This window comes from Chiloscyllium plagiosum, chromosome 2, assembly GCF_004010195.1.
Source record: "Chiloscyllium plagiosum isolate BGI_BamShark_2017 chromosome 2, ASM401019v2, whole genome shotgun sequence".
NCBI classification, from domain to species: Eukaryota; Metazoa; Chordata; class Chondrichthyes; order Orectolobiformes; family Hemiscylliidae; genus Chiloscyllium; species Chiloscyllium plagiosum.
Genome location: NC_057711.1, coordinates 139,938,412 through 139,961,907, shown reverse-complemented (window position 1 = coordinate 139,961,907; position 23,496 = coordinate 139,938,412). Strand labels below are relative to the sequence as shown.

Here is a 23,496-nt window from a genome sequence, read left to right as displayed (position 1 = left end):
GGAAATCATTGAAGAAGATTCTTAGGGATAGCATTTACTCATTTGGAAAAATATGGACTTATTAGTGATAGGCAGCATGGCAGTGTGTGGGAATGGTCATGTCTCTCAAACTTAATTCAGTTTTTTGAGGAAGTGTCAAAGATGACTGATATGGACTTTAGTTTGGCCTTTGATAAGATCCCTTGTGGCAGGTTATATTATACACACACACACACACACGATTTGGAGGAGAATGTAGATGGCCTGATTAGTAAATTTGCAGACACCATAAAGATTGGAGAAGCTGTGGATAATGAGAAGGATTGCCAGAGGATACAGCAGAATATAGATAGGCTGGAGACTTAGGTGGTAAAAACAATGACTGCAGATGCTGGAAACCAGATTCTGGTTTAGTGGTGCTGGAAGAGCACAGCAGTTCAGGCAGCATCCAAGAAGCTTCGAAATCGACGTTTCGGGCAAAGGGCTTTTGCCCGAAATGTCGATTTCGAAGTTCCTTGGATGCTGCCTGAACTGTTGTGCTCTTCCAGCACCACTAATCCTGGAGACTTAGGTGGAGAAATAGCAGGTCGAGTTTAATCTAAAGATATGCAAGGTGAATGTATTTTGGAAGATTGAATGCAGGACGGAAGTACATAGTAAATGGCACAACTCTTAGTAGCACCAACATACACCTAGAGGGATATAGGCTTACAGATCCACAGTTCCCTGAAAGTGACAATACAAGTGGGTACGGTGGTCAAGACAGCATATAGTATACTTGTCTTCACCTGTCAGTGTACAGCGTAAAAATTGGCAAGCTTTGTTGAAGCTGTATAGAACTTTTAATTAAGCTAGATTTGGAATATCGAGTACAGTTCTGGTGCCACATTACAAGGAGGATGTCGAGGCTTTGGAGAGTGTACAGAAGAGGTTCATCAGGATGTTGCCTGGTTTAGAGGGCATTAGATACGAGGAGAGATTGAATAAACTTGACTTCTTTTCAGTTGAATTTTGAAAGATGAGGCAGCAATCTGATAGAAGTTTACCAAATTATGAAAACATTGATAGAATGGATAGTCAAAGACTTTTACCCAGGAGGGAAATGCCAATTACAAGGGGGCAAACATTTAAAGTAAAAGGAGAGAAGTTTAAAGGAGATGTGCGATGCAAGTTTTTTAAAAAAAATATAAAAACAAAGGCTGGCAGGTGTCTGGAATGCACTGCCAGACAAGGTGGTTGAGGCAGATACAATATTAACATTTAAGAGGCAGATTGACAGATATATGACTAAGCGAGGAACAGAGGGATACGGACTGCATAGAGACAACAGGTTTTTAGTTTAAAAAGGTAGCATGTTTCTTAGTCAAAGGGCCTGTTCCTGTGCTGTACCATTCTGTTCTAATTGGAGTGGACACAGCTGCAACATTAATATCAGAACGACTAGGGCTAGAGAACAACTCAACGATTCTTATGTTCGGAAGGTTCTGGCATTACTCAAGAATCGAATCCAAGTGTTCTTTATTCATTCTCAGGGATGTGGACATTGCTGGTTGGGCAAGCACTTATTGCCCATCCCTATGTGCCCCTGAGAAGCTGCATTGTTAAACCACAAGTTCATTTCAAATAGGTGCACCAACAATGCCAGTGGGAACATATTCACTTCAGAACAATCCATAGGCAAATTAACTGGGGTGAACCCTGAATTACTAGTTGGTCTTTCATTTTTGGTGGGTTATTCAATCTCAAGACTATCATAGCTGAACCAATAGATGAACCGCTTTCATATGTCTGATCATTCATTCTCTCAGCAGGATTGGGCACAGAATCCAACTCTGATGTAAACATTGCTGAAAATCAAGTGAATTGTCGTAACTGTACAAAAAACATAGATTATTGGAGTGTTTCAATCATACTCCTGAACTTACAGACGATTCTAATTGGTCATCTGAATCCTACATGTATTTCCAAGAGTGATATTTTCCCCAAGCTTTATTAATGGCTGAGTAAATATTCTAGACAAATAAGAATGTCAGATTTTTGATGAAAGGTCTGAAACTCAGTTAGTCCCTTTATAGACGATGCAAGACCTGTTGAGTCCAATTACATATGTGATCCAGAAAATCAAGAGTGAGGAAAGGATAGGAGACTTGCACTTTGCTCAAGTTTGGTACCATCTTGCCAAATGTTTGCTCTTTATAAACTAGGATTTAAAAAATATCATCTTTAAGCTAATCCCCCAGAAAAACAGTAAAGTCCCAGGCAGCTTGCCAGTTTCAAACAATGCATTTGAAACATTCCAAGTTTTAACACCAATTCAGCATATCTTTTGTTAAATGCTGGCTGAACCATAAGTAGACCTTCCTCATGGCAAGTCACACACTACTTTCCACCTTTCTGCTATATGACACTGATTGAACCCTAGAGTCAAGAGCATGATGCTGGAAAAGCACAGCAGGTCAGGCAGCATCTAAGGAGTAGGAAATTTGGCGTTTTGGGCAAATGTCCTTTATCTGGAAGGGCTGATTGAACCCTATGACACTCAACATAATGTTGTACAATAAACACTGTGCCCAACATAAGAAATCATTGATGGTTGAGGATTCTGAAATTGAGTAGGTCAAATAAATTTTCTTAGAACTTGATATCCTGCACCTTCAATCAAGCACTTCTGGTATATGGACCTGTATGCAAGTTTAAGCCATTAAAATGTACATTGCTATCAATCTTTCAGATACTGTTTATATAATAATATGAACTTCCCTTCAGAGGAGGATCTTAAAGAAGTGGAAATCCTGGTTACGTGATCATTCTCAGAAGTACAGATGATTAGCACAACATTGGACAAGTTTTACTGCCTTGGTACTTTATTTTTAAGGCTGAGGTGAAAATCACCCGACATGTGCCAATGGAGAAAAGATAACAGATCAAATAAATTACATGGAAATGTTTTGGTTCTATTGTGTTCTAAGTTATTCAATACAAACATCAAAACATGTTAAAGAAAATCCTTATGGATCACTTCATCATTCACAAAAAAAGTAATTTCACTATTTTCTAAGATTGTTGAAGATTCAAAAATCAGGAAATAAAAGTGGAAGCACTCAAGTTGCACTTCAATCCAATTCTTAAAGAGAATATGCACCATCACATTCCTTAAAAATGTTTGGATCGACAAGACCAGAAGTTCACTCAGAATATGTCAAAGCATCTTTGAAAGGCACTCAGATAAAATGCATTTGATACCCATTTTTCCAGGATTGTATATGGAATTTAAAATTTCAAATTGATGTACTTGTATTCAAGCTTCCAGGCGCTGTTCAGACCCAATGCACAATGTATGGCACCCTCGCAATAACATTAATAATTAAATACCCTTGCAAATAGGGTATTTAAAGAAATAAGAAATTAAATGTCACCTACAAATAAGGCAATTCAAATAGAGACTGACCCAATACACTATGGAGACCTTCTTTGTTGACAAAACACAATCCTCCTGTCCAATTTCCAACACAGTCACTGAAAAGAAAATGGATAATCTAATACCAGTTCTTGTGTTTGATTGATAATTGTAATCAGCTTGAGGTCAGGGAAGTAATGACACAGTTACTGACTATGAAAAAATTAGATTTTGTATTATAAAGTATCAAAAATGAAAAGCTGATCAGCATTTGAAGTAGTAAAGTCTCTTGAACCCACAGTCTTTGAATGTTAGATATCTAACCTTAGATTAAATCACCTTGCCTCAGTTACTCTCTGGAGAAGAGAATTCCACAGAACAAAGACTCTCAAATCGAAAAAGAAATCCTCTTCTATTTGGGTTACATACGTATTCTTAAATGTGAAGTTCACAAATGACATTCCATTGTACTTTTCTTAGCGAACACATTTTATGATATGGTGCTAGCTGACTCAGTGGTCATTATTTTTGCACAGCTACACCAACAAAAATACACAGCAAATAACTTTGTAAATTGATCAATTTTTCAGATCTTTGGAGACAATGTTTTAAGACTCAATTTTTAAAAATCAATTCCAAAATAAAATCGATTCAAAAGTAACTGATACAAGGGAATTCTACCTGCAACATTTGATTCAAAACGAGAACACTTGTCGGTGAGAGCCATTTAGGTACATTATATTTTCCTCTCTGTGGGGAAAAAAAAAGTTAAAATTTTTATAATATAGAGTCTCTCTCAACAAATAGCAGCTTCAAATTACAGTAGAAGTAAAAATCAACCAGCAACATTGGCCATTCAGTTCTTCTCATTTCATGCTTCACAAAATGTAATTACATTCAGCATGTAAAATTAAAGTGCATGCAATTGGGGGTATTGTACTGGGTAGAGAAGAGGCTGGCAAACAGGAAATAAAGAGTAGGCATAAAGAAGTTGTTTTCCGAGTGGCAGCTAGTGACCAACATGGTACTGCAGCGATTAGTGCTTGGAGCCCACTGATTCACAATCTATATTAATGAATAAGATGAGGGAACCAAATGTAATATCTCAGTTTGCAGATGACAAATCTGGCTGGGAGGGTGAGCTGACAGAGGATGCAGAGATGTTTCAGTGTGTTTTGGACAAGTTGACTCAGATGGCAAGTGAAGCATAATGAAGATAAATAAGGTTATCCCATTTAGTAGAAAAACAAGAAGCCAGATTATCTGAATGACTGTAAATTAAGAGGTGGGAATGTGCATCAAGGGCTGGGTGTTCTTGTAAACCAGTCGCTGAAATAAGGATACAGGTGCAGCAGGCAATCAAAGCAGCAAATGGTATGTTGGCCTTCTTAGTGAGAGGATTTGTGCACAGAAGCGGTCTTGCCATAGTTTTACAGGATCTTGGTGAGACCACAGCTAGGAGTATTGTGCTCAATTTTTGGTCTTCTTATCAGAGGATGAATGTGCTGGCTACGGAGGAAGTGCAATAAAGGTTTACCGGACAGATTCATGGGATGATAGGACTGACATAAGAAATGGTGAGCAAGCTCAAAACAGCCAAGTGGTCTACACTTTTATGTCTAATTACTTAGAAACATAAGAGAAATTTGTTAGAGGCATACATTGATGCATAAATAAAATATATCATTTTTGTCACAGGAGGGTGATAGATCAATGGGCAACAGAAGAGAGGTGAAAATGTGATTAAAACTGCTCAAAGGAAAATTGCAGAGCTGCAAGTCAGGTTGGCTTCCTGTCCAGCTAGGCCCCACGTAAAAATTATATTCTGGCAAATTAATATCAGAAAGAATGTGGCATGGCCATATATTTGGCATATAGTGTTCTTTAAACACTGTTCCAAAATAAGACAGTGACCAACACAGCTCAGTTTACAAGATAAACGTTTATAAATCAAGTGCATCTTTTTAGCACACATTCAATTTTTTTAAAGGAAGACTAACAAATTCTGAAAAAAAGACTTCAGCTGCACTCCATAATCTGACAAGGAAGTACTTCTTGCGGGTGTCACATTCATTCAAGCCAAACTCTTACATTTTTTTTTAAGAAAATGACAACTTACACAAATTTTTGGGTCTTGACCAGGATGTGATTTCTAAGTGGGATTCTGTCCCATGGTGTTGTACAGATCATTTATCATTATACACAAATTATCCAAGATAATGGAAATTCTAACAACATCCTTCTGCCTCATCAATTGAACTGTAAATTAAATGGTGACTGAACAACTCAACTTTACAAAAGCGCACCAAAAACTTGAGTCTACTCCATTGGCCAAAATAAAATACTATGGACATGAGAGGGGGAGAAAAAGGAGGGAGAGTGTGTGAGGAAGCAGAAGAGCGTGACTGGGGTGGGGAGGAGGAGAGAGAGTGAGCGGGATTGGGGGAGTGGGGAAGGAGAGAGCACGAGGAAAAGGGAGGGATGGAGAATGTTGACAAAAATAATATTTATGCAAATACATACAGATAACACAAGAAAACATTCCTACCATGATTTTCTTATAAAGAGTCATCACATTATCATCATCAAATGGGAGAAATCCACAGAGAAGTGCATACAAAAGAACTCCCATACTCCAGATATCTGCCTATTAAAGAAAATCATAAATCTTAAAGAGTATAAATCTTAATTTAAAGCAAAAGATGCAAGCAGTTATATCACAGTTAAGAAATTTCTAGAAGTATTTTAAGTGATAATCATAATATAGTGTAGCTCCCCAAGTCCCCACCATACACAGTTAGATGTACAGCACAGAAACAGTCCAACTCGTCCATGGCAACCAGATATCCTAACCTAATCTAGTCCCGTATGCCAACACTTGGCCCATCTCCCTCTAAACCTTGCTCAACTGAAGTAAAACTATGTAACTATTTGAAAATTCATTGTCAAGACAAGTATATCAAGGAGTTAGTTGTGGAACTATTCGACAAAAGAAAACCCAAGTTCATCCAGTGTGATTGTGCTTAAATCTTGGGACATAGGCATTGCTGGCATACCTAGTTGCCCTCGAGAAAAAGTTGGCATTTTAAGACAGATGAGGAGGAACATCTTCAGGCGGTTAGTGAATTTATGGAATTCTTTACTGCAAAAAGCTGGACATTGGAGGATCTTCAAAGCTGAGACAGATGTTTTAATCAGTGAGGGAATCAAAGATTATGGGGAAAAAAGACAGGAAAGAGAAGTTGTGGATCAAATTAGCTATGATTTAATTGAAACGTTAAGTAATCTAATCTAATCTAATTTTGCTCACAGTGTGGAAACAGGCCCTTCGGCCCAACAAGTCCATACTGTCCCTCCGAAGAGCAACCTACCAGACCCATTCCCCTACATTTACCCCTTCACCTAACACTACAGGCAATTTAGTATGGCCAATTCACCTAACCTGCACATTTTTGGACTGTGGGAGGAAACTGGAGCACCTGGAGGAAACCCACGCAGACACCGGGAGAATTTACAAACTCCACACAGACAGTTGCCTGAGGCGGGAATTGAACCCAGGTCTCTGGCGCTGTGAGGCAGCAATGCTAACCACTGTGCCACGACGCACTGAGGTCAAGACATTGGTAGAGACCACTTCATTATCTGAAGAGTAACAAATAGGACTGAATATTGTGCAATCATCAGGGAACATTCTACTTTAGCCCTTATGATGAAAGAAAGGCCATTTGTGAAGAAGCTGAAAATGTGTTGCTGGAAAAGCGCAGCAGGTCAGGCAGCATCCAGGGAACAGGAGAATCGACGTTTCGGGCATAAGCCCTTCTTCAGGAAACGTCGATTCTTCAGGAAACGTCGATTCTCCTGTTCTCTGGATGCTGCCTGACCTGCTGCGCTTTTCCAGCAACACATTTTCAGCTCTGATCTCCAGCATCTGCAGACCTCACTTTCTCCCCATTTGTGAAGAAGCCAAAGATGGCTCAGCTAAGAATAAAACTGAAGAACTCTTACAGCCATGTCTTGGGGCTAAACATTTTAGCCACTGATCAACCATCTTCTATTAGGCAGGGCTTCAACCAATGGAGAGTTTCCTTCAATGCTTCTTTGCACGAATTTTACCATGGAGAAACTGAGGGCTGCAGATGCTGGAGATCAGAGCTGAAAATGTGTTGCTGGAAAAGTGCAGCAGGTCAGGCAGCATCCAAGGAACAGGAGAATCGACGTTTCTGAAGAAGGGCTTATGCCCGAAACGTCGATTCTCCTGTTCCTTAGATGCTGCCTGACCTGCTGCGCTTTTCCAGCAACACATTTTCAGCACTAATTTTACCACGTCTTCTTGAGACACACTTGGTCAAATTCGGTCTGGATGAGAAGGAGAGTAATTTTGCCCTCACCTCTGGAATTCAACACTTGGCCATCTTTGGACCAAGGATGCAATGTGATCCAGAGCCAGATATCTGTGGCAGAACCTAAACGGAGCATTGGTGAATAGGTTTTTGCTGACAAAGTATTGCTGAGCAGTACTGCTAATAACATCATTTTGATTTTTGAACTGTTTAAAAGGGTAGTAAATGCCCAGATTGAATTTGTCTTTCCTTTTGTGGACAGAGGTATACCTGGGCAATTTTCTGCAATTATGAGTTTATGCTAGTGTTGTAGCTATATTGCAACAGTTGTATAGGGGATGCCTACCTCTGGAGTACAAGTCTTTAATACAACTGGAGCATTGTTGATGCCCACAACCTTTGTAGTATCTCATATACACAGCCATTAAATATGACATCAAGTGAGGCTGGGAGATCCTCAAAAAAAATTAAAGAAAATTTACTAAAATGGTTCCAGTTGAGGTTGGAGATGTTGGGACTCTACTTTGGGGTAAAGAAGATTTGATGGGAATGTACAAGATGAATGATTAATTTAGAGAGCAACATAGATAGGGCTTGGAGAATGGGACGAGCTCTTTCAGGAACCAATACAGATGTGATGGACTGAATGACCTGTTTATACTGTAAAACTCTAATTTTTTTAAGACAACAGGTTAGGATAAGGTAGACATAGAAAAAATATTACTGTTAGCTGACAGTATAGGGACTAGATAAACACACACTTAAGGATTTGGGTTAAAAACAAGAGAGGGATTTTGAGGAAGAAGATTTCGTTCACAAAGCTCAATGAGTGGAATAGACTTGGGACTCGCTGCTTAGTGTTGGCAGCAAAGACAATCAATGCTTTCAAAAGGAAATTGTACATGCATTAGGACTAACTGGATTGCTTTACAGAGGGCCTTCATAGCCTTGATAAGGCAGATGGCTATAATGACTCAATGACATGAAATCCCTTCAACCTGAGATGGGAGAAGCTACCGACTTCAAGAGGGAACGGACATGAATCATCCACTTGGCACTTCAGGCTAAGCCCAGCTACAATAACTTGAGCCTTATTTTTTGCAGGAACATGCTGAGTTCCTCCCTCATGTTTGTAAAGTGTCCAGCTCCTGTAGCTTAATTGTCCACATTTATAACAGAATGCAGCAGAATTATGAAAAGAACGTTGAGAATCTGCTACATTGGAGGCTTGTTAATAAAATTAAAGGCATATGATTCCACGGCTTCGAAGTTGGCAAAATGAGAGAAAAGATTTGTACTTAACAGATACACTCTGGAGAGATCTAAATGGGCTATTTGCAGTACGAATGTTGGGATCCTTGTTAATTATCTAGATATTAGGTTGACAAGACTATCAAATTTTGACGAGGACACAAAATAAGCATCTTGGTGAATGGTGAAGACTACCTAACTTCATTCCAAAGAAAAGTTACAAGATTATCAAGAGGGTTTTGAAATTTAGAGATTTTGATGAAGAAAATAAATTTTCCTTATTTCCAATCATCTCTGAATTAGTAACCACAGAGAACAACGTCATCCAAAAAAGTAAAAGGACTAGAATATTTTATCGTGTGCAGAGTTTACAACCCACCTAGCTCACTAGTACCCTTTAGGAAAGAAAATCTGCATTGTGGTATACTCTTAATTGCCTCTGGGAAATTATGGATTGGCAATAAATTCTGACCAAGCCATTAATATCCACATCCCATGAACAAATTCAAAGTCATTAGCTTTCACTTCTTAAGGATATGGGAAAGGGTAAAGGAATGGAACTAAAAAAACAAAAATCAATTCTTCAAGGCAAAGGAGTGATGAGCCAAATAGATGACTTCTAATTCAGCTCAAAAGATGAATAGATAGCAACAAGACATTGGATTAACACGGTCAGCTTGTATTCCACATTTGAAGAGTCTCAAAGTAGTAAATGCATGTTCAATTTCTCGCGTAGGACCAGACTGAGGAAGCAACCTGCTTAAGACAGCCCTTAATTTGAGATTTAAAACAAATTAATTACTACTTACTATTCAAAGAAAATACCTCACCTCAGAGCCAATGTAAGTTTTCCCTTGGATAAGTTCAGGTGCTGCATAGGCTGGGCTACCACAGCACGTTTTTAAAGGATAATCTAAACCACCCTGCAACAGATAAAATTGAAACTGTAATAGGTCTATATATGCCAAATGGAAACCATTTAATTCAAGCAATGTTCAGTTACTTAGCTAATTGTATACTTTATTTCAACTCTCTCTCCTAAATTCATTAATATTAGAAAGCACACTGATCATTTTTGCAGACCTCCAAGTTGCTGTTCTTCAAATTTACGGATTATTTTATCCAAACTCTCCAGGGTCCAGCAGCAACACAAAAATCTAACTGATAACTCCCCTCTATGTTCTTGAAATGCCAAGATCAGTACATTTTATTTTTAGAATAGCCATAGAGAAACATTACACTTGTAAATTTTCAGATACTGAACAACATGCCATCTTTTGAAGACAATCAAAACGTGATTGGTTTCAGCATAAAGGCAACCACTGATTGAATTAAATCAGGGATCTGAAGACTGAAACTTCAAGTACTTTTTTTTTATTGTGTTGAAAGGGTTAAATCGCAATCAACCTAATCCAGTTGATTGGCAAACAGTGGAGCAAACATAGTCAAGTGACATCACAGAGGGATACAATGCTCAATTACCTCCGAAATACTAATTCCATTGCAATCAGTTCTTTCTTACTGTCACCAAGTGCTGAAATCCCATTAGGTTAACCTTAAGACAAGTTACAAAGGCTCTTCTGACACAGAAAGCGGCAGCCTGGGTTCAAACATCACCCACCCTAGGAGAAGTCATCTGAACAGGCTTTTTACTATTATCAAAAGTAAACCATAAATGCCACCAGACATCTCAGTACCTTGACATACTCAACAGTGCATATTTTTGTTAGGCTCATATTAATACATTTTAGTTGTAAGAGGGCTTAGGATTTTGAGCATAGTTACCAAGAGAAGCTTTTTTAAAAAGAGAATTGTGTAGCAACTTCAGTAAAGACTTATTTCTCAGAGCAAACACTTGTTTTAGAGGCAAGGTAAATATGCTATTTTATGAACAACGTCCCACAAATAGAAAATTTGATTGAAACAATATGGTAGAGAAACAATTAACCAAAGAGGATTGGTGGTGAGGCTATTGGGGGGACTCACTACATTTTTCAGAAAATGCCAATACATGTTTCATGGTCACTGAAACAGAATGTCTCATCTCAAAGGCAGCACTGCCCAACAATGCAGCATTCCTTCAGTATCACATTGCAATGCAAGATCCCATTGAACTGGTTTAAATTCAGATGTGGAGCTTTTGAAAAATGTATTTTTCATTAATTAAAGAACTAACTTAAATGGATTATGGACTTTTGGCAGATTATGACTGCTGATACCCCAGGGTAGCATTTTAAATGTGAGCGAGCCTAGAAGGCCACAGCACAAAGTAAACTATTTGGATAAAGGATCTTACGGTATGCTTAGTTGGGATTAATCTTAAAAATGAGATTTGAAATCAAGGCCGTCTGCCACTTCAGCTGGCCCTAAAAGCTCTTATAACAGAAGAACATAGAACAGTACAGCGCCACTGGCCCTTGATATTATCCTACTCTAAGATCAGACTAACCTACATACCCTTTACTGTACTGACTTCCATGTGCCAATCCAAGAGTTACTTAATGTTCCAAACGTATCAGACTCAACCACCACTCCATACACCCAGCAATCTCGGTGGGAAGAACCTACCTCTGACATCTCCCCTAAACCTTCCTCCATTTACCTTAAAATTATGCCCCCGCGTGAAAGACTTTTTAGCCATAGGAAAAGGTCTCTGACTATCCACTCTACATCTATGCCTTTCACGATCTTGTACACCTCTATCAAGTCACCTCTCTTCCTTCTTTGCTCCAATGAGAAAAACCCTAGCTCCCTCAAACTTTCTTCATAAGACATGCCCTCAAGTCCAGGCAGCATCCTGGTAAATCTCCTCTGCACACTCTAAAACTTCTACAACTTTCCTATAATGAGGCAACCAGAACTGAGCACAATATTCCAAGTGTGGCCTAACCAGGACTCTTATGGAGCTGCAGCATTATCTTGCAGATCCTAAACTCAATCCCCTGCTAATGAAAGCCAACACACCACATGCTTTCTTAACAATCCCATCAACTTGGGTGGCAACTTTCAGGGGTCTATTGACATGGACCCCCAAGATTCCTCTGTTCCTCCACACTGCCAAGAATCCTACCTTTAACCCTCTATTCTGCATTCAAATTTGACCTTCCAAAGTGAATGGCTTCACACTTTTCCAGGTTCAACTTCATCTGCCACTTATCAGCCCAGTTCTGCATCCTGTCAATGTCCCATTGCAACCTACAACAGCCCTCCACACTATTCACAACTCCACCAACCTTCATGTCATCAGCCAACTTATGAACCCACCCTCCCACTTCCTCATCCAAGTCATTCATAAAAATCACAAAGAGCAGAGGTCCTGGAACCAATCCCTGTGGAACACCACAGGTCACAGATTTCCACGTTGAATTCTTTCCATCTCTACCCCCCCTCTGTCTTCTATGGGCCAACCATTTCTGTATCCAGACAGCAAGATTTCCCTGTATCCCATGCCTTTTTACTTTCTCAATGAACCTACCATGGGGAACCTTATCAAATGCCTTGCTGGACACCACATGCAGTGCTCGATCTTCAACGTGTTTTGTCACATCCTCAAAGGATTCAATAAGATTCGAGGCATGACCTGCTCCTCACAAAGGCATGCTGACTATCTCTAATCAAACTATGGTATTCCAAGTAATCATAAATCCAGTCTCTCAGAATCCTCTCCAATACTTAGCCATCCACTGACGCAAGACCAACTAGTCTGTAATTCCCAGGGTTATCCCTATTCTTTTTCTTGAACAAGGGACTAACATTTGCCACTGTCTAATCATCTGTCACTACTCCAGTGGACAGTGAGAACACAAAGATCATCACCAAAGGCACAGCAATCTCTTCCTTCACTTCCTGTAGTAACCTAGGGTATATCACGTCTGGCCCAGGGGGATTGATCTATCTTTAAAAATTTGTAGCACATTCTCCTTCCTAATGTGAACTTGTTCTGGCATATCAATCGGTTTCATGCCATCCTCAGAAACGTCAATGTCCCTCTCAGTAGAGAGTAATGAAGCAAACTTTTCATCAAGGGACCTCCCATTCTTCCGACTCCAGGTACAAGCTCACTCCACTATCCTGAACGACCCAAGCTCACTCTGACCATCTTCTTGTTTCTCGTAACTGTAGAACACCTTACGGTTTTCCTTAATCCTATCCGCCAAAGCTTTATCATGCCCTCCTCGTAGCTCTAAGTCCATTCTTCAGTTCCTTCTTGGCTACCTTGTAACCCACTAAAGCCCTGTCTAATCCTTGCCTCCTTAATCTTAAGTAAATTTGCTTCTTCCTCTTGAATAGATGTTCCACATCCCTTGTCATCCAAAAGGCTCTTTCAACCTATCAACCCTTTCTTGCCTCAGTGGGAGAAACCTATCTAACACTATCAGCAAGTGTTTCCTAAACAACCTTCACATTTCTTCACGCATTTCCTGGAGAACATCTGTTCCCAATTTAGGCAATCCAGTTCCTGCCTGATAGCATTTAATTTCTCCTCCCCCAATTAATTTTTTTCCCCATACTGTCTGCCCCTATCCCTCTGAGTATAATAAAGGTCAGGAAGTTGTGATGATGATGATCATCATCATCAAAATGCTCTCCCATCGAGAGATCTGACGCCAGGCATCATTCATTGCCAAGCACCAATTCCAGTATGGCCTCCCCTCTAGTTGGCCTTTTTGCATATTGCGTCAGGAACACCTGACAAAAACTGCTCCATCCAAACTATTTAAATTAAGGAGGTTCCAATCAATATTAGGGAAGTAAGTGTCACCCATGACAACAACCCTGTTACTTCTGCACCTTTCCAAAATCTGCCTCCCAATCTTTTCCTTCGTGCCTCTGTTGCTATTGGGGGTCCTGTAGAAAACTCCCAATAATGTGATTGCTTCTTTCCCGTTTCTGACTTCTACCCATACTGACTCTAGACAAACCCTCCTCGACAACCTCCCTTTCTGGAGCTGTGATACTCCTCCACCCTCTTTTGTCTCTCCTCTCCATTCCTTTTGAAAAATCTAAACCCTGGAACATCCAACAACCATTCCTGCCACGGTGATATCCAAGCCTCCGTAATGGCCAGAACATATAGTTCCAAGTACTGATCCATGGTCTGAGCTCATCACCCTTATGCCTGATACTTTTTGCATTAAAATAGTCACACATCAACCCATCACACTGACTGCACCTTTGGCATATCAAGTGCATATACCTCCTTACAGACTCTCTGCATGCTGTATCTGGCTGTTTACTACTACTCCATCACCTGATCTATACCTCAGCTTCCCACACCCCTGCCAATCTAGTTTAAACGCTCCTGAAGAGCTCTAGCAAACCTCCTGCTCAGGACATTGGTTATCCTCCAGTTCAGGTGCAACCTCTCCTTCATAAACAGGCCCACCTTCCCCAGAATTGGGGACTTTTCCCTGTGCTCTGCCTAATACTAACTCTTTCACCCATACCAAACAGAAATGATCTGTTTAATTAATTGCTGGTATGGGACCTGGCTACGTGCAAATGGTCTTTCACCAATTCCATATTACAAAGAGTAACAAAAAAGTGTATAATTGGCTACAAAGTACTTTGTGTTGTCTAGATTGCGAAAGTCTTATGTTCATAACATAAATAAAATAACTTAACAGTAAAGCAGGAAGATTAATTAATTAACTAGCAGGATTAATAGTTTGTGAAAATAAAAATATACTATGTTGAACTGTCGAGGAGACAATATTTCAGACTTATTCTACAACTAGGTTGAACCAGTGGTCAACAAAATAAAAATTTTCCAGCCAGAAATCTTTATTGTTGTCAACACTAGCGAGGTTAGCCTTCAAAATACTTCGACCACAATGGGTCACAGTAGCTGCAAATAACACTTGAACACAAACTTTTCAAAGTACGAAAGAGGTTAATTGCCTTCAAGCTCAAGGCTGGTCAGCAGGTTGTACACACAAATAACATCATCTGGACTGCAGAGATAGTATCAGCATAGAAAATCCATTGGACTTCGATAAACAAACTATAAACCCTGCCAATTGAATTGTTTGTTTTGATTAGATTAGATTAGATTTGATTTGATTACTTACAGTGTGGAAACAGGCTCTTCGGCCCAACAAGCCCACACCGACCCGCCAAAGCACAACCCACCCATACCCCTACATTTACCCCTTACCTTACACTACAGGCAATTTAGCATAGCCAATTCACCTGACCTGCACATCTTTGGACTGTGGAAGGAAACCGGAGCACCCGGAGGAAACCCACGCAGGCACAGGGAGAACGTGCAAACTCCACAGTCAGTCGCCTGAGGCAGGAATTGAACCCAGGTCTCTGGCGCTGAGGCAGCAGTGCTAACCACTGTGTCACCGTGCCGCCCACAAATTCTGGAATATTTATTGTTGCCAGAACTTTGAAATTAAAATAGGCCAGCTTCAGAAAATTAAAGTGGATAACACAAACTTCTGTAGTGACAACTGCACTTACCTTTGGTTTTGCACATAGACCAAAATCAATTAGCTTTATACTATGATCTTCAGCTATCAGTAGATTTTCCTACAGGGAACAAAAAAAAGTTACAATACTTATTATGAATGCTGAAACTGAAATGCTGACCTTGTCACCACGATTAATAGCTGAAGGAAAATCAGGAGTTGAATCAGGAGTCCTATGAGAGGACAGAAAACATATCTCAAACCCCAAGAGAAACATATGAACCAGAATGCTGGTCAATCACTGCAGTTCCAACATGCAAATCCCCATCTTATTAAACCTGCTTGGCAAGTTGATGCATTTTATTAAATAACCTGCATGCAGGAGCCACATATTACTCTGCAAATGTGCTGCAGCACAGTAACAATACTGGGAACCTAGAGGCTGTGAATACAAAAGAAACAAAACAAGCTATATTCTGGTTGCTGGAGATCATAATTATCTACCCAGGGAATTAAACAAATGATAAAATTACAAGTAAATAATATTAAAAATCTTGTTTGCTTTGTTCTTAGAAGCAAACTTCCTACCACAGTTCATAAATGATAATTCTTTTATAATTTTCCAGTATTTCATAATTGCACAGTTGAAATTTCACATGAATACTCACCTCTCCCAACTACATTCTACTGAAAGTCAGACTCATTCTACTAGAAGCACATTAAAATGTGTGCAGCTAAACCACAGGATAGCACATTGGCTCAGTGGTTAGCTCTGCTGCATCACAGCATCAGGGACCAGGTTCGATTCTAACTTTGGGCGACCACCTGTGGAGTTTGCACATTCTCCCAGTGCCTGCATGAGTTCCTCCGGGTGTTCCGGTTTCCTCCCACAGTCACAAAGATATGCAGGTAGAGTAATAGGTGTAGAGGAATAGGTCTGAGTGGGATTCTCTTCAGAGGGTTGGTGCGGATTTATTAGGCCTAATGCCCTGTTTCCACACTGTAGGGATTCTAATTCACAAACTCTAAATCCAATCTGGCTAATGCATTAAAAAAAATTAATGAGATGCATTATATAAAAATGTTCAACAGGACAACCCTTTGAAGCTCAGAATTAAAGCACTTCAAAAGGGTCAGTCTAAATACACTTCACCTGTAACGTACTATTTAAACAATTGTGATATCAAAGAGAATGAAATTTTTTTTTCCAGTACCTTTCAGTAAGTAAAATAATCCCAGTTGGAATTTTGCAAAGAATAGTACTTTTTTCCCCGTTCGGAGAGTTCCAGTTGTTTAAATAGGCAGCATGCTGAATTAATCTAAACCTGGACTTGTCTATTTGGCATCAATTGAATAACATGCACAGGATATTACTTACCTTGCTATTACATAAGAATATAAGAAATAGGAGCAGGAGTAGGCCATCAGGCACCTTGAGCCAGCTCCACCATTCCATAAAATCACAGCTGATCTTTCTGTGAACTCAGCTCCACGTATCCACCCGCTCACTGTAACCCTTAATTCCCTTACTGTTCAAAAATCTATCTTTGCCTTAAAAATATTCAGCATGGTAGCCTCAACTGCTTCTCTGGACAGGGAATTCCAAAGATTCACAACCCTTTGGGTAAAGTTCCTCCTCAACTCAGTCCTAAATCCACTCCTCCTTATTTTGAGGCTATGCTCCCTAGATCTAATTTCACCCTCCAGTAGAAACAATCTTACCCACTCCCTTCATAATTTTATATGTTTCTATAAGTTTCAAACAGTACAGTCCCAGTATACTCAATCTCTCCTCATAAGCCAACCCTCAACGCCAGAATCAACCTAGTGAACCTCCTCTACACCTCCTCCAATGCTAGTACATCTTTCCTCAAGTAAAGAAATCAAAACTGTACACAGTACTCTAAGTATGGCGTCACCAGAACTCTTATAGAACTGCAGCATAACCTCCCTATTTTTAAATTCCATCCCTCTAGCAATGAAGCATGTGAGGAACAGAAGTCACTCACAAATCAATCAGCCGGAGACAAAAGCTGCTACCTGAGATTGGGTTTCGGCCAACGCATCAGCAGTATTGTTGGCCAACTCTTCCAGGCAAGCCGCCAACTTTTGGATTTCTACTCCTGCTCGAGCGGTCCCATACATAGGTATCAAAGTCCAGAGGAGGCGATCTCCTTTGGTTACTTTCCGGGTTACTCGCCTTCTTCCTTGTTTATTCCGAGGTATTCTTGGGGCTCTCTTTAACATCCTCAAGTGGGGAATTACATAGGCAAGATAGCAGCAGCCACTCCAGCCTTTCTGGCTTTGAGGCAGTGTCTGAACTGGATGGACCCAGCACCCATTCCCATTACATCCACCACTCCAAACTTGCTTCTCGCCGGGGATAAATGGGTAGGCCTTTAAGCCACACACCCAATATGTCCCATTTACTATTCAGGGAATGGTCATGGCAGTGGCTTGGCTGGTGTAGACACAAGATGATTTTCCTAATCAGAAGGGTGCAGTATCATTTTGATTATAGAAACAAGTGGTATTTACTGCTCCTTTCGGGGTGGGGGAGATGGGGGGGGTGGGAACTCTAAGGCCATCAATAGCACCCAGAGTTTTCAGGGCTGGTCGAGGGAACCATTCCGCAAAGTTATAATTACCCTTTTCAAATCTCCAAGTTGTATCATTTGAGCCCAAGTCAAATTGTTCTTCTTTGGTAAGTGTATTATCGAGAGAGGAATTCCGGATTTCCCATGGTGTGGGATCTCCACGCATACCCAACAGTTGGTATGCCCCTTTAGTTTAGCATAATTCTGACAAAGTGGTAAAATGATTTTCCCCACCCCCCCTTGGCAGCTAGCGCCAATATTATCATGACAACATAAAGCTGACCATTCATTTCAGCTCACAACCCTATCTGTCTATTCCCTAACCCTTTAAATACCAGGGAGACAATTGTTTTGGATACAGTTTTTTAACCAATACTTAATAGTCTTTTATCTCAGTCCATTCTTTTTGCTCAGCTTTATTTTCAGAGGGTTGTCTGTAGGATGAGCTTGTCACTGTCGGAGGTGAAGGAGTGTCCACCGGGCCCTTAACAAGAGTGTGATGACTCCACCCTTTTTCAGCAGTTCGGACAGCTGTTTCAGTAGTCAGGAAGGTTAGGAACGGTCCCTCCCAACTTGGGTGCAGTTTGGTATCTTTCCAGGTCCTTATCAGGACCCAATCACCCGGTCGCATCCGATGTATGGCGAACTCAAGTAGAGGTGCCTGGGTCAACAGACCCTTCTTCCTAAGGACAGACAGAGCCGAGGGCCACAATATAGTTCTTTAAAAACTTACCATTGAACTCTACAGTTGGTAATTCCCCTCTTCCATCCAAGAAAGATAATCCAAACATCATCTCATAAGGCGAGGCGCCAATATCACGTCTAGGCGCAGTCCTAATGCGTAGCAACGCGATAGGTAAACATTTTGTCCATGTAATTGAGTCTCTAGGACTAGCTTAGACAATTGCTTCTTTAAGGTTTGATTCATTCGTTCCACCGTCCAGAGGAAGGCGGGTGCCAAGGAGTGTGGAATTCCCAAGAGATTTCTAATCCCGCCATTACTTCTTGTAAGATCTTAGAGGTAAAATGGCTACCTTGGTCTGAATCTATACTTTCCACCACTCCATATCGAGGAATTATATATGTTCGAAAAGAGTTTTCACTACTCCCTTCGAGGTAGCTGAGGACATTGGAAATGCCTCCACCCACCCAGTTAGGTGATCCATTAGGACTAATAAATACTTTTGTTTCCCTACTGGGGGTAATTCTGTGTAATCTACCTGTATTCTTTGAAAAAGGTCTTACTCCAGGGCTTCTTCCACCTCTTGGCCCTCCTCTCGTTACTTCCTTATTAATCTTTTGGCAAGTCGGGCATCCTGCTCATACCTGCTTGGCTAATGTGTATATCCCTTTACATCTGTACTCCCTTAACACTACGTCACACATAGCTTGGGAGCCCCAATGACTGCCTTGGTGCAACGTGGTTAGGATGTTTCTCATGACTGGTTTACTTAATAACTCCCTTCCATCCGGAAGGATCCATCTTCCTTGGGTTGTCGTAGCCATCGTTACAGTCACTGCACTATCCTCCACCCCAATTTTTAAGCCCAGCAATATAATCAAATCCCTACCTAATAATTACTATATATTCCTGACATTGGAAGTAATCGGTCCTATCACTTCCTCATCATTTCTTCTAATCAGGGTGCCTATTTTTGAGCCAACCAAGAATTCTTCGCCTTTTACTCCGGAAACCGAGATTCTTGTTAGTCAATTTAACACCGGTAGGTCTAAAACTTAGGGATGACTGTGCCGCTCCTGTGTCCACCAAAAATACTGCCTACTCCCCTTCAGGTCCCACCTTTAAATTTATCAAGGGTTCCCAGAGGGTCTCAGGAGGAAGGAACCCCTGACTCCCTTAATCTTCATCTAAGGTCATTAGGGAAACGGCTTCCCTTTCTCGTGCTAATTCCGGGCATTCCCGTTTAAAATGCACCACTTTCCCGCAATGTTAACACCCTGCCTGTTGCCTCCTTTCCCAGGTGTCCAATCTTTGTCTTTCGTGTCCTTCCCTATCCTTCCTGTTGTTATCCCCTGATCCCAGTCTCCTTTTTGTTATTTCTTCTACTGCCTCCACCATCATTTTAGCTTTCTGTTTCTGCTTCTCATCTTCCCTTTTCACATACACTTTCTGTGCCTCACATAACAGTTCTTCCATCTGTCTTTCACTCCATCCATCTAATTTCTATAATTTCTTTTGTATGTCCGGCCATGATTTAGTTACAAACTGGACCTTCAAGAGTCTCTGTGCTATCTGTTTATCAGGATCCATTCCCAAATACTTCCTTGTGGCCTCCATGAGCCTTTTAAGAAATGCAGAAGGGATTTCATCCTTCCCTTGTCATACTTCAAAGGCCTTAACAAAGTTTTGTGATCTAGGTGCCGCCTCTTTAATTCCTAATATAACCATTTCTCATAAACCCTGCATTGACTCCCTATCTCTTCTGTCATTATTCTCCTGATGAGGGTCAACATTTGGGAATTTCTGTTCTGCTGGGGCCCCTTCTTCCCCAACTGGGTTCTTCTTTTCCCATTCCTATAAAGCTGCTCTCCTAATCATACCTCATTCTTCCCCTGAAAATAACGTTCCTAAAATTGCCATCAGTTCTCCCCAGGTATATAAATTAGGCCCTAGGAATTGCTCTAATTATTCGGCTAGTCCAACCGGATCATCTATTAAACTTTTCATTTCCTTTTTAAAGACCCTAACTTCACTGCTAGTTAAGGAAGCGTTTACATATCCGATTGTAACCTCTCGTAAGGGACATAATTTTACATTTTCCATTATTTCTGCCCCTCCTTTACGTGTCTGGACTCGGTTCTACTTCGGGAGCTGTAGGCTCGCTCCGGTGAGTAGTATATGGGGACGGCAAACACGTTAAGGGATCCCATTGTGGCTTCCCTTTTTCCATTTTGTTTTCTTTCCCCGATTCCTCCGTATTCATGGGACATAATTTTACTCCCGCACTCCCTATCCAATAAGCCGCATATTCTGACTCCTCTTGACTGTATGTTTCTTTCCGATTGACATATATATTTATATCTTGACACAGCCAACCCTCATCGGACCCATATTTGGGCCAAAAAAATACAAGGCGCCTTAATACTTTCTCTAGTCCAAACGAAACAACAATAGTTTATCATCGTAGCCTTATCTTTCTCCCATGTCCGGGAGTTGTGTTCCCAATTACCCAACATTCTCCCCAAAGAACTGTTGGGCGGGATATATCCCCCTTTAATGTTATTTACAGATCCATCGTTACACAGGCAACTCCCCGTGCCTCCCATTGTTGCTAATTTAATTAATGAGGTCTGGTGTCACCTTCTTCCACACCCCCTTCAGGGTCCTGACTAGACACCTTACTCGTCTGATTAATCTGACCAATTATATGCTTTTTTTTGAGACTTCAACTGTTCTCCATAAATCACTTTTGTAAGGATAAAAGAGATTAGTTAGAAACTGATAGTAAGGCAGTCATGACCTGTAAAAAGAACAGGAGTTAACACTTTATTTCATAATCTGTAAAATCCTTAACCTTAAAAGAAATGTTAAAATTTCCATAGTAGAAAACAGATTCAAAACAGTCCTGGATCTCAAGCTCCAGGTAACAAAGCACAAACATTCAATCACCAACAAACAAATGTGCATTCAAACAGAATCACAAAGGGTTAAACTTTCTACTTGCTGTACAGCTCTTTTCTCTCACACACACACAGACACTTTGAGCTTCCCACAACAACTCCTCTAGCTTTTGAATATTTTTCTGGATGTCTGGCCATAAGTTAGTTACGAAGTGCACCCTCAGTAGCCCTTCAGCTACTAGCCCTTCTGACACGGGCTGTTTTCCATGGACATCTGCTTAATTTTATATATTGCCAATTCCCCGTATTTTCGTACACCTGACCACCAAGGCAATACTTAAAGGTCTCTTTTCTTACCTTGGTCTGTGCACAGAGTTACCTGGTCATTTTCGTGTGCCCCGTCCCACGGCAATTCCTGCAGCAAACACCGCTGCCCCCGGATATATCATTTAAGACCTTTCCCTACACGGGTCTTGTGCACAAGAGTTGCCCGACTGAACCCGCCGTGTCTGCCCGCCTTGTTTCCAGGGTCTCCTAGTCCGGATCGTACTCGCCCAAACCGCGAACGACAAGCAAGGGAGTCGGAGATCACCGAAATCAGCAAGGTGCACCTCCCCCGTCATCCCAAGAGTGTCAAGCGGTCGGAGTTTTGGATCCCGGACGAGCCCACAATTGTGAGAAACAGAACTCACTCACAAATCAATCAGCCTGAGACATAGCCTTGGAAACAAGAACAATTTATTACAGTCTTGCAAGAACTGGACGCTTCTGTAATCAAGCAGAAATGTGCGCAAAAACAGAGCCTGTTAGCATTCTTATTTAATTTACAAGTTGCGGAATGACGCCTCCCTTTTCCCATCCTATCATAAGCCGATTACCTCACTTGTTAGTTATTTTCTTATCTGGCCATCCTGCTGTCCTTGTCTGCATTCTTTGTTCCTTGTTTGTTACAGCTTGTTCTTTTATCCAGTTTCTCTTATCATACTATAAGCTTTAGTGTGAAATACCTAGTGCTTCTTTTTGTGGTCAGCTACAACCCTTCATGGTTATTTTCTAACTTAAAACTATTTTCTTTAAAAGACCCTCTATATTTATTAAAGTCTTAGCCTTAAGTATGCTACATGCTACAAGATTTAGAACATAGAACATAGAAGAATACAGCGCAGTACAGGCCCTTTGGCCCTCGATGTTGCGCCGATCCAAGCCCACCTAACCTATACTAACCCACTATCCTCCATATACCTATCCAATGCCCGCTTAAATGCCCATAAAGAGGGAGAGTCCACCACTGCTACTGGCAGGGCATTCCATGAACTTACGACTCGCTGAGTGAAGAACATACCCCTAACTTCAGTCCTATATCTACCCCCCCTTAATTTAAAGCTATGCCCCCTTGTAATACCCGACTCCATACGCGGGAAAAGGTTCACACTGTCAACCCTATCTAACCCCCTAATCATCTTGTACACCTCAATCAAGTCACCCCTAAACCTTCTTTTCTCCAATGAAAACAGCCCCAAGTGTCTCAGTCTTTCCGCATACGATCTTCCTTCCATACCAGGCAACATCCTGGTAAACCTCCTCTGCACCCGTTCCAGTGCCTCCACATCCTTCCTAGTATGGCGACCAAAACTGCACACAATATTCCAGATGCGGCCGCAACAGAGTCTTATACAACTGCATCATGACCTCAGGACTCCGGAACTCAATTCCTCTACCAATAAAAGCCAGTACGCCATATGCCTTCCTCACCGCACTATTTACCTGGGTGGCAACTTTCAGAGATCTGTGTACATGGACACCAAGATCCCTCTGCTCATCCACACTACCAAGTATCCGACCATTAGCCCAGTACCCCATCTTTTTGTTATTCTTCCCAAAGTGAATCACCTCACACTTAGCTACATTGAATCCCATTTGCCACCTTTCTGCCC

At 40.9% G+C, this 23,496-nt stretch overlaps 1 protein-coding gene across 7 annotated transcripts in view; it reads right to left on the bottom strand.

Moving 5' to 3' along the window:
- The window catches only part of melk (maternal embryonic leucine zipper kinase), a 97,504-nt gene that overhangs the window by 55,470 nt on the left and 18,538 nt on the right, over positions 1-23,496 (bottom strand). For 6 of the 7 annotated variants that reach the window (XM_043719537.1, XM_043719528.1, XM_043719512.1 and 3 more), the window contains exons 6-9: positions 15,436-15,504; positions 9,798-9,890; positions 5,925-6,023; positions 4,058-4,126 (exon numbers count right to left, since the gene is read on the bottom strand). In XM_043719537.1, coding sequence (XP_043575472.1) covers positions 4,058-4,126; positions 5,925-6,023; positions 9,798-9,890; positions 15,436-15,504 — 330 coding nt within the window. The remainder of the gene's footprint in view (positions 1-4,057; positions 4,127-5,924; positions 6,024-9,797; positions 9,891-15,435; positions 15,505-23,496) is intronic. The other variant, XM_043719567.1, reaches the window with a different exon arrangement.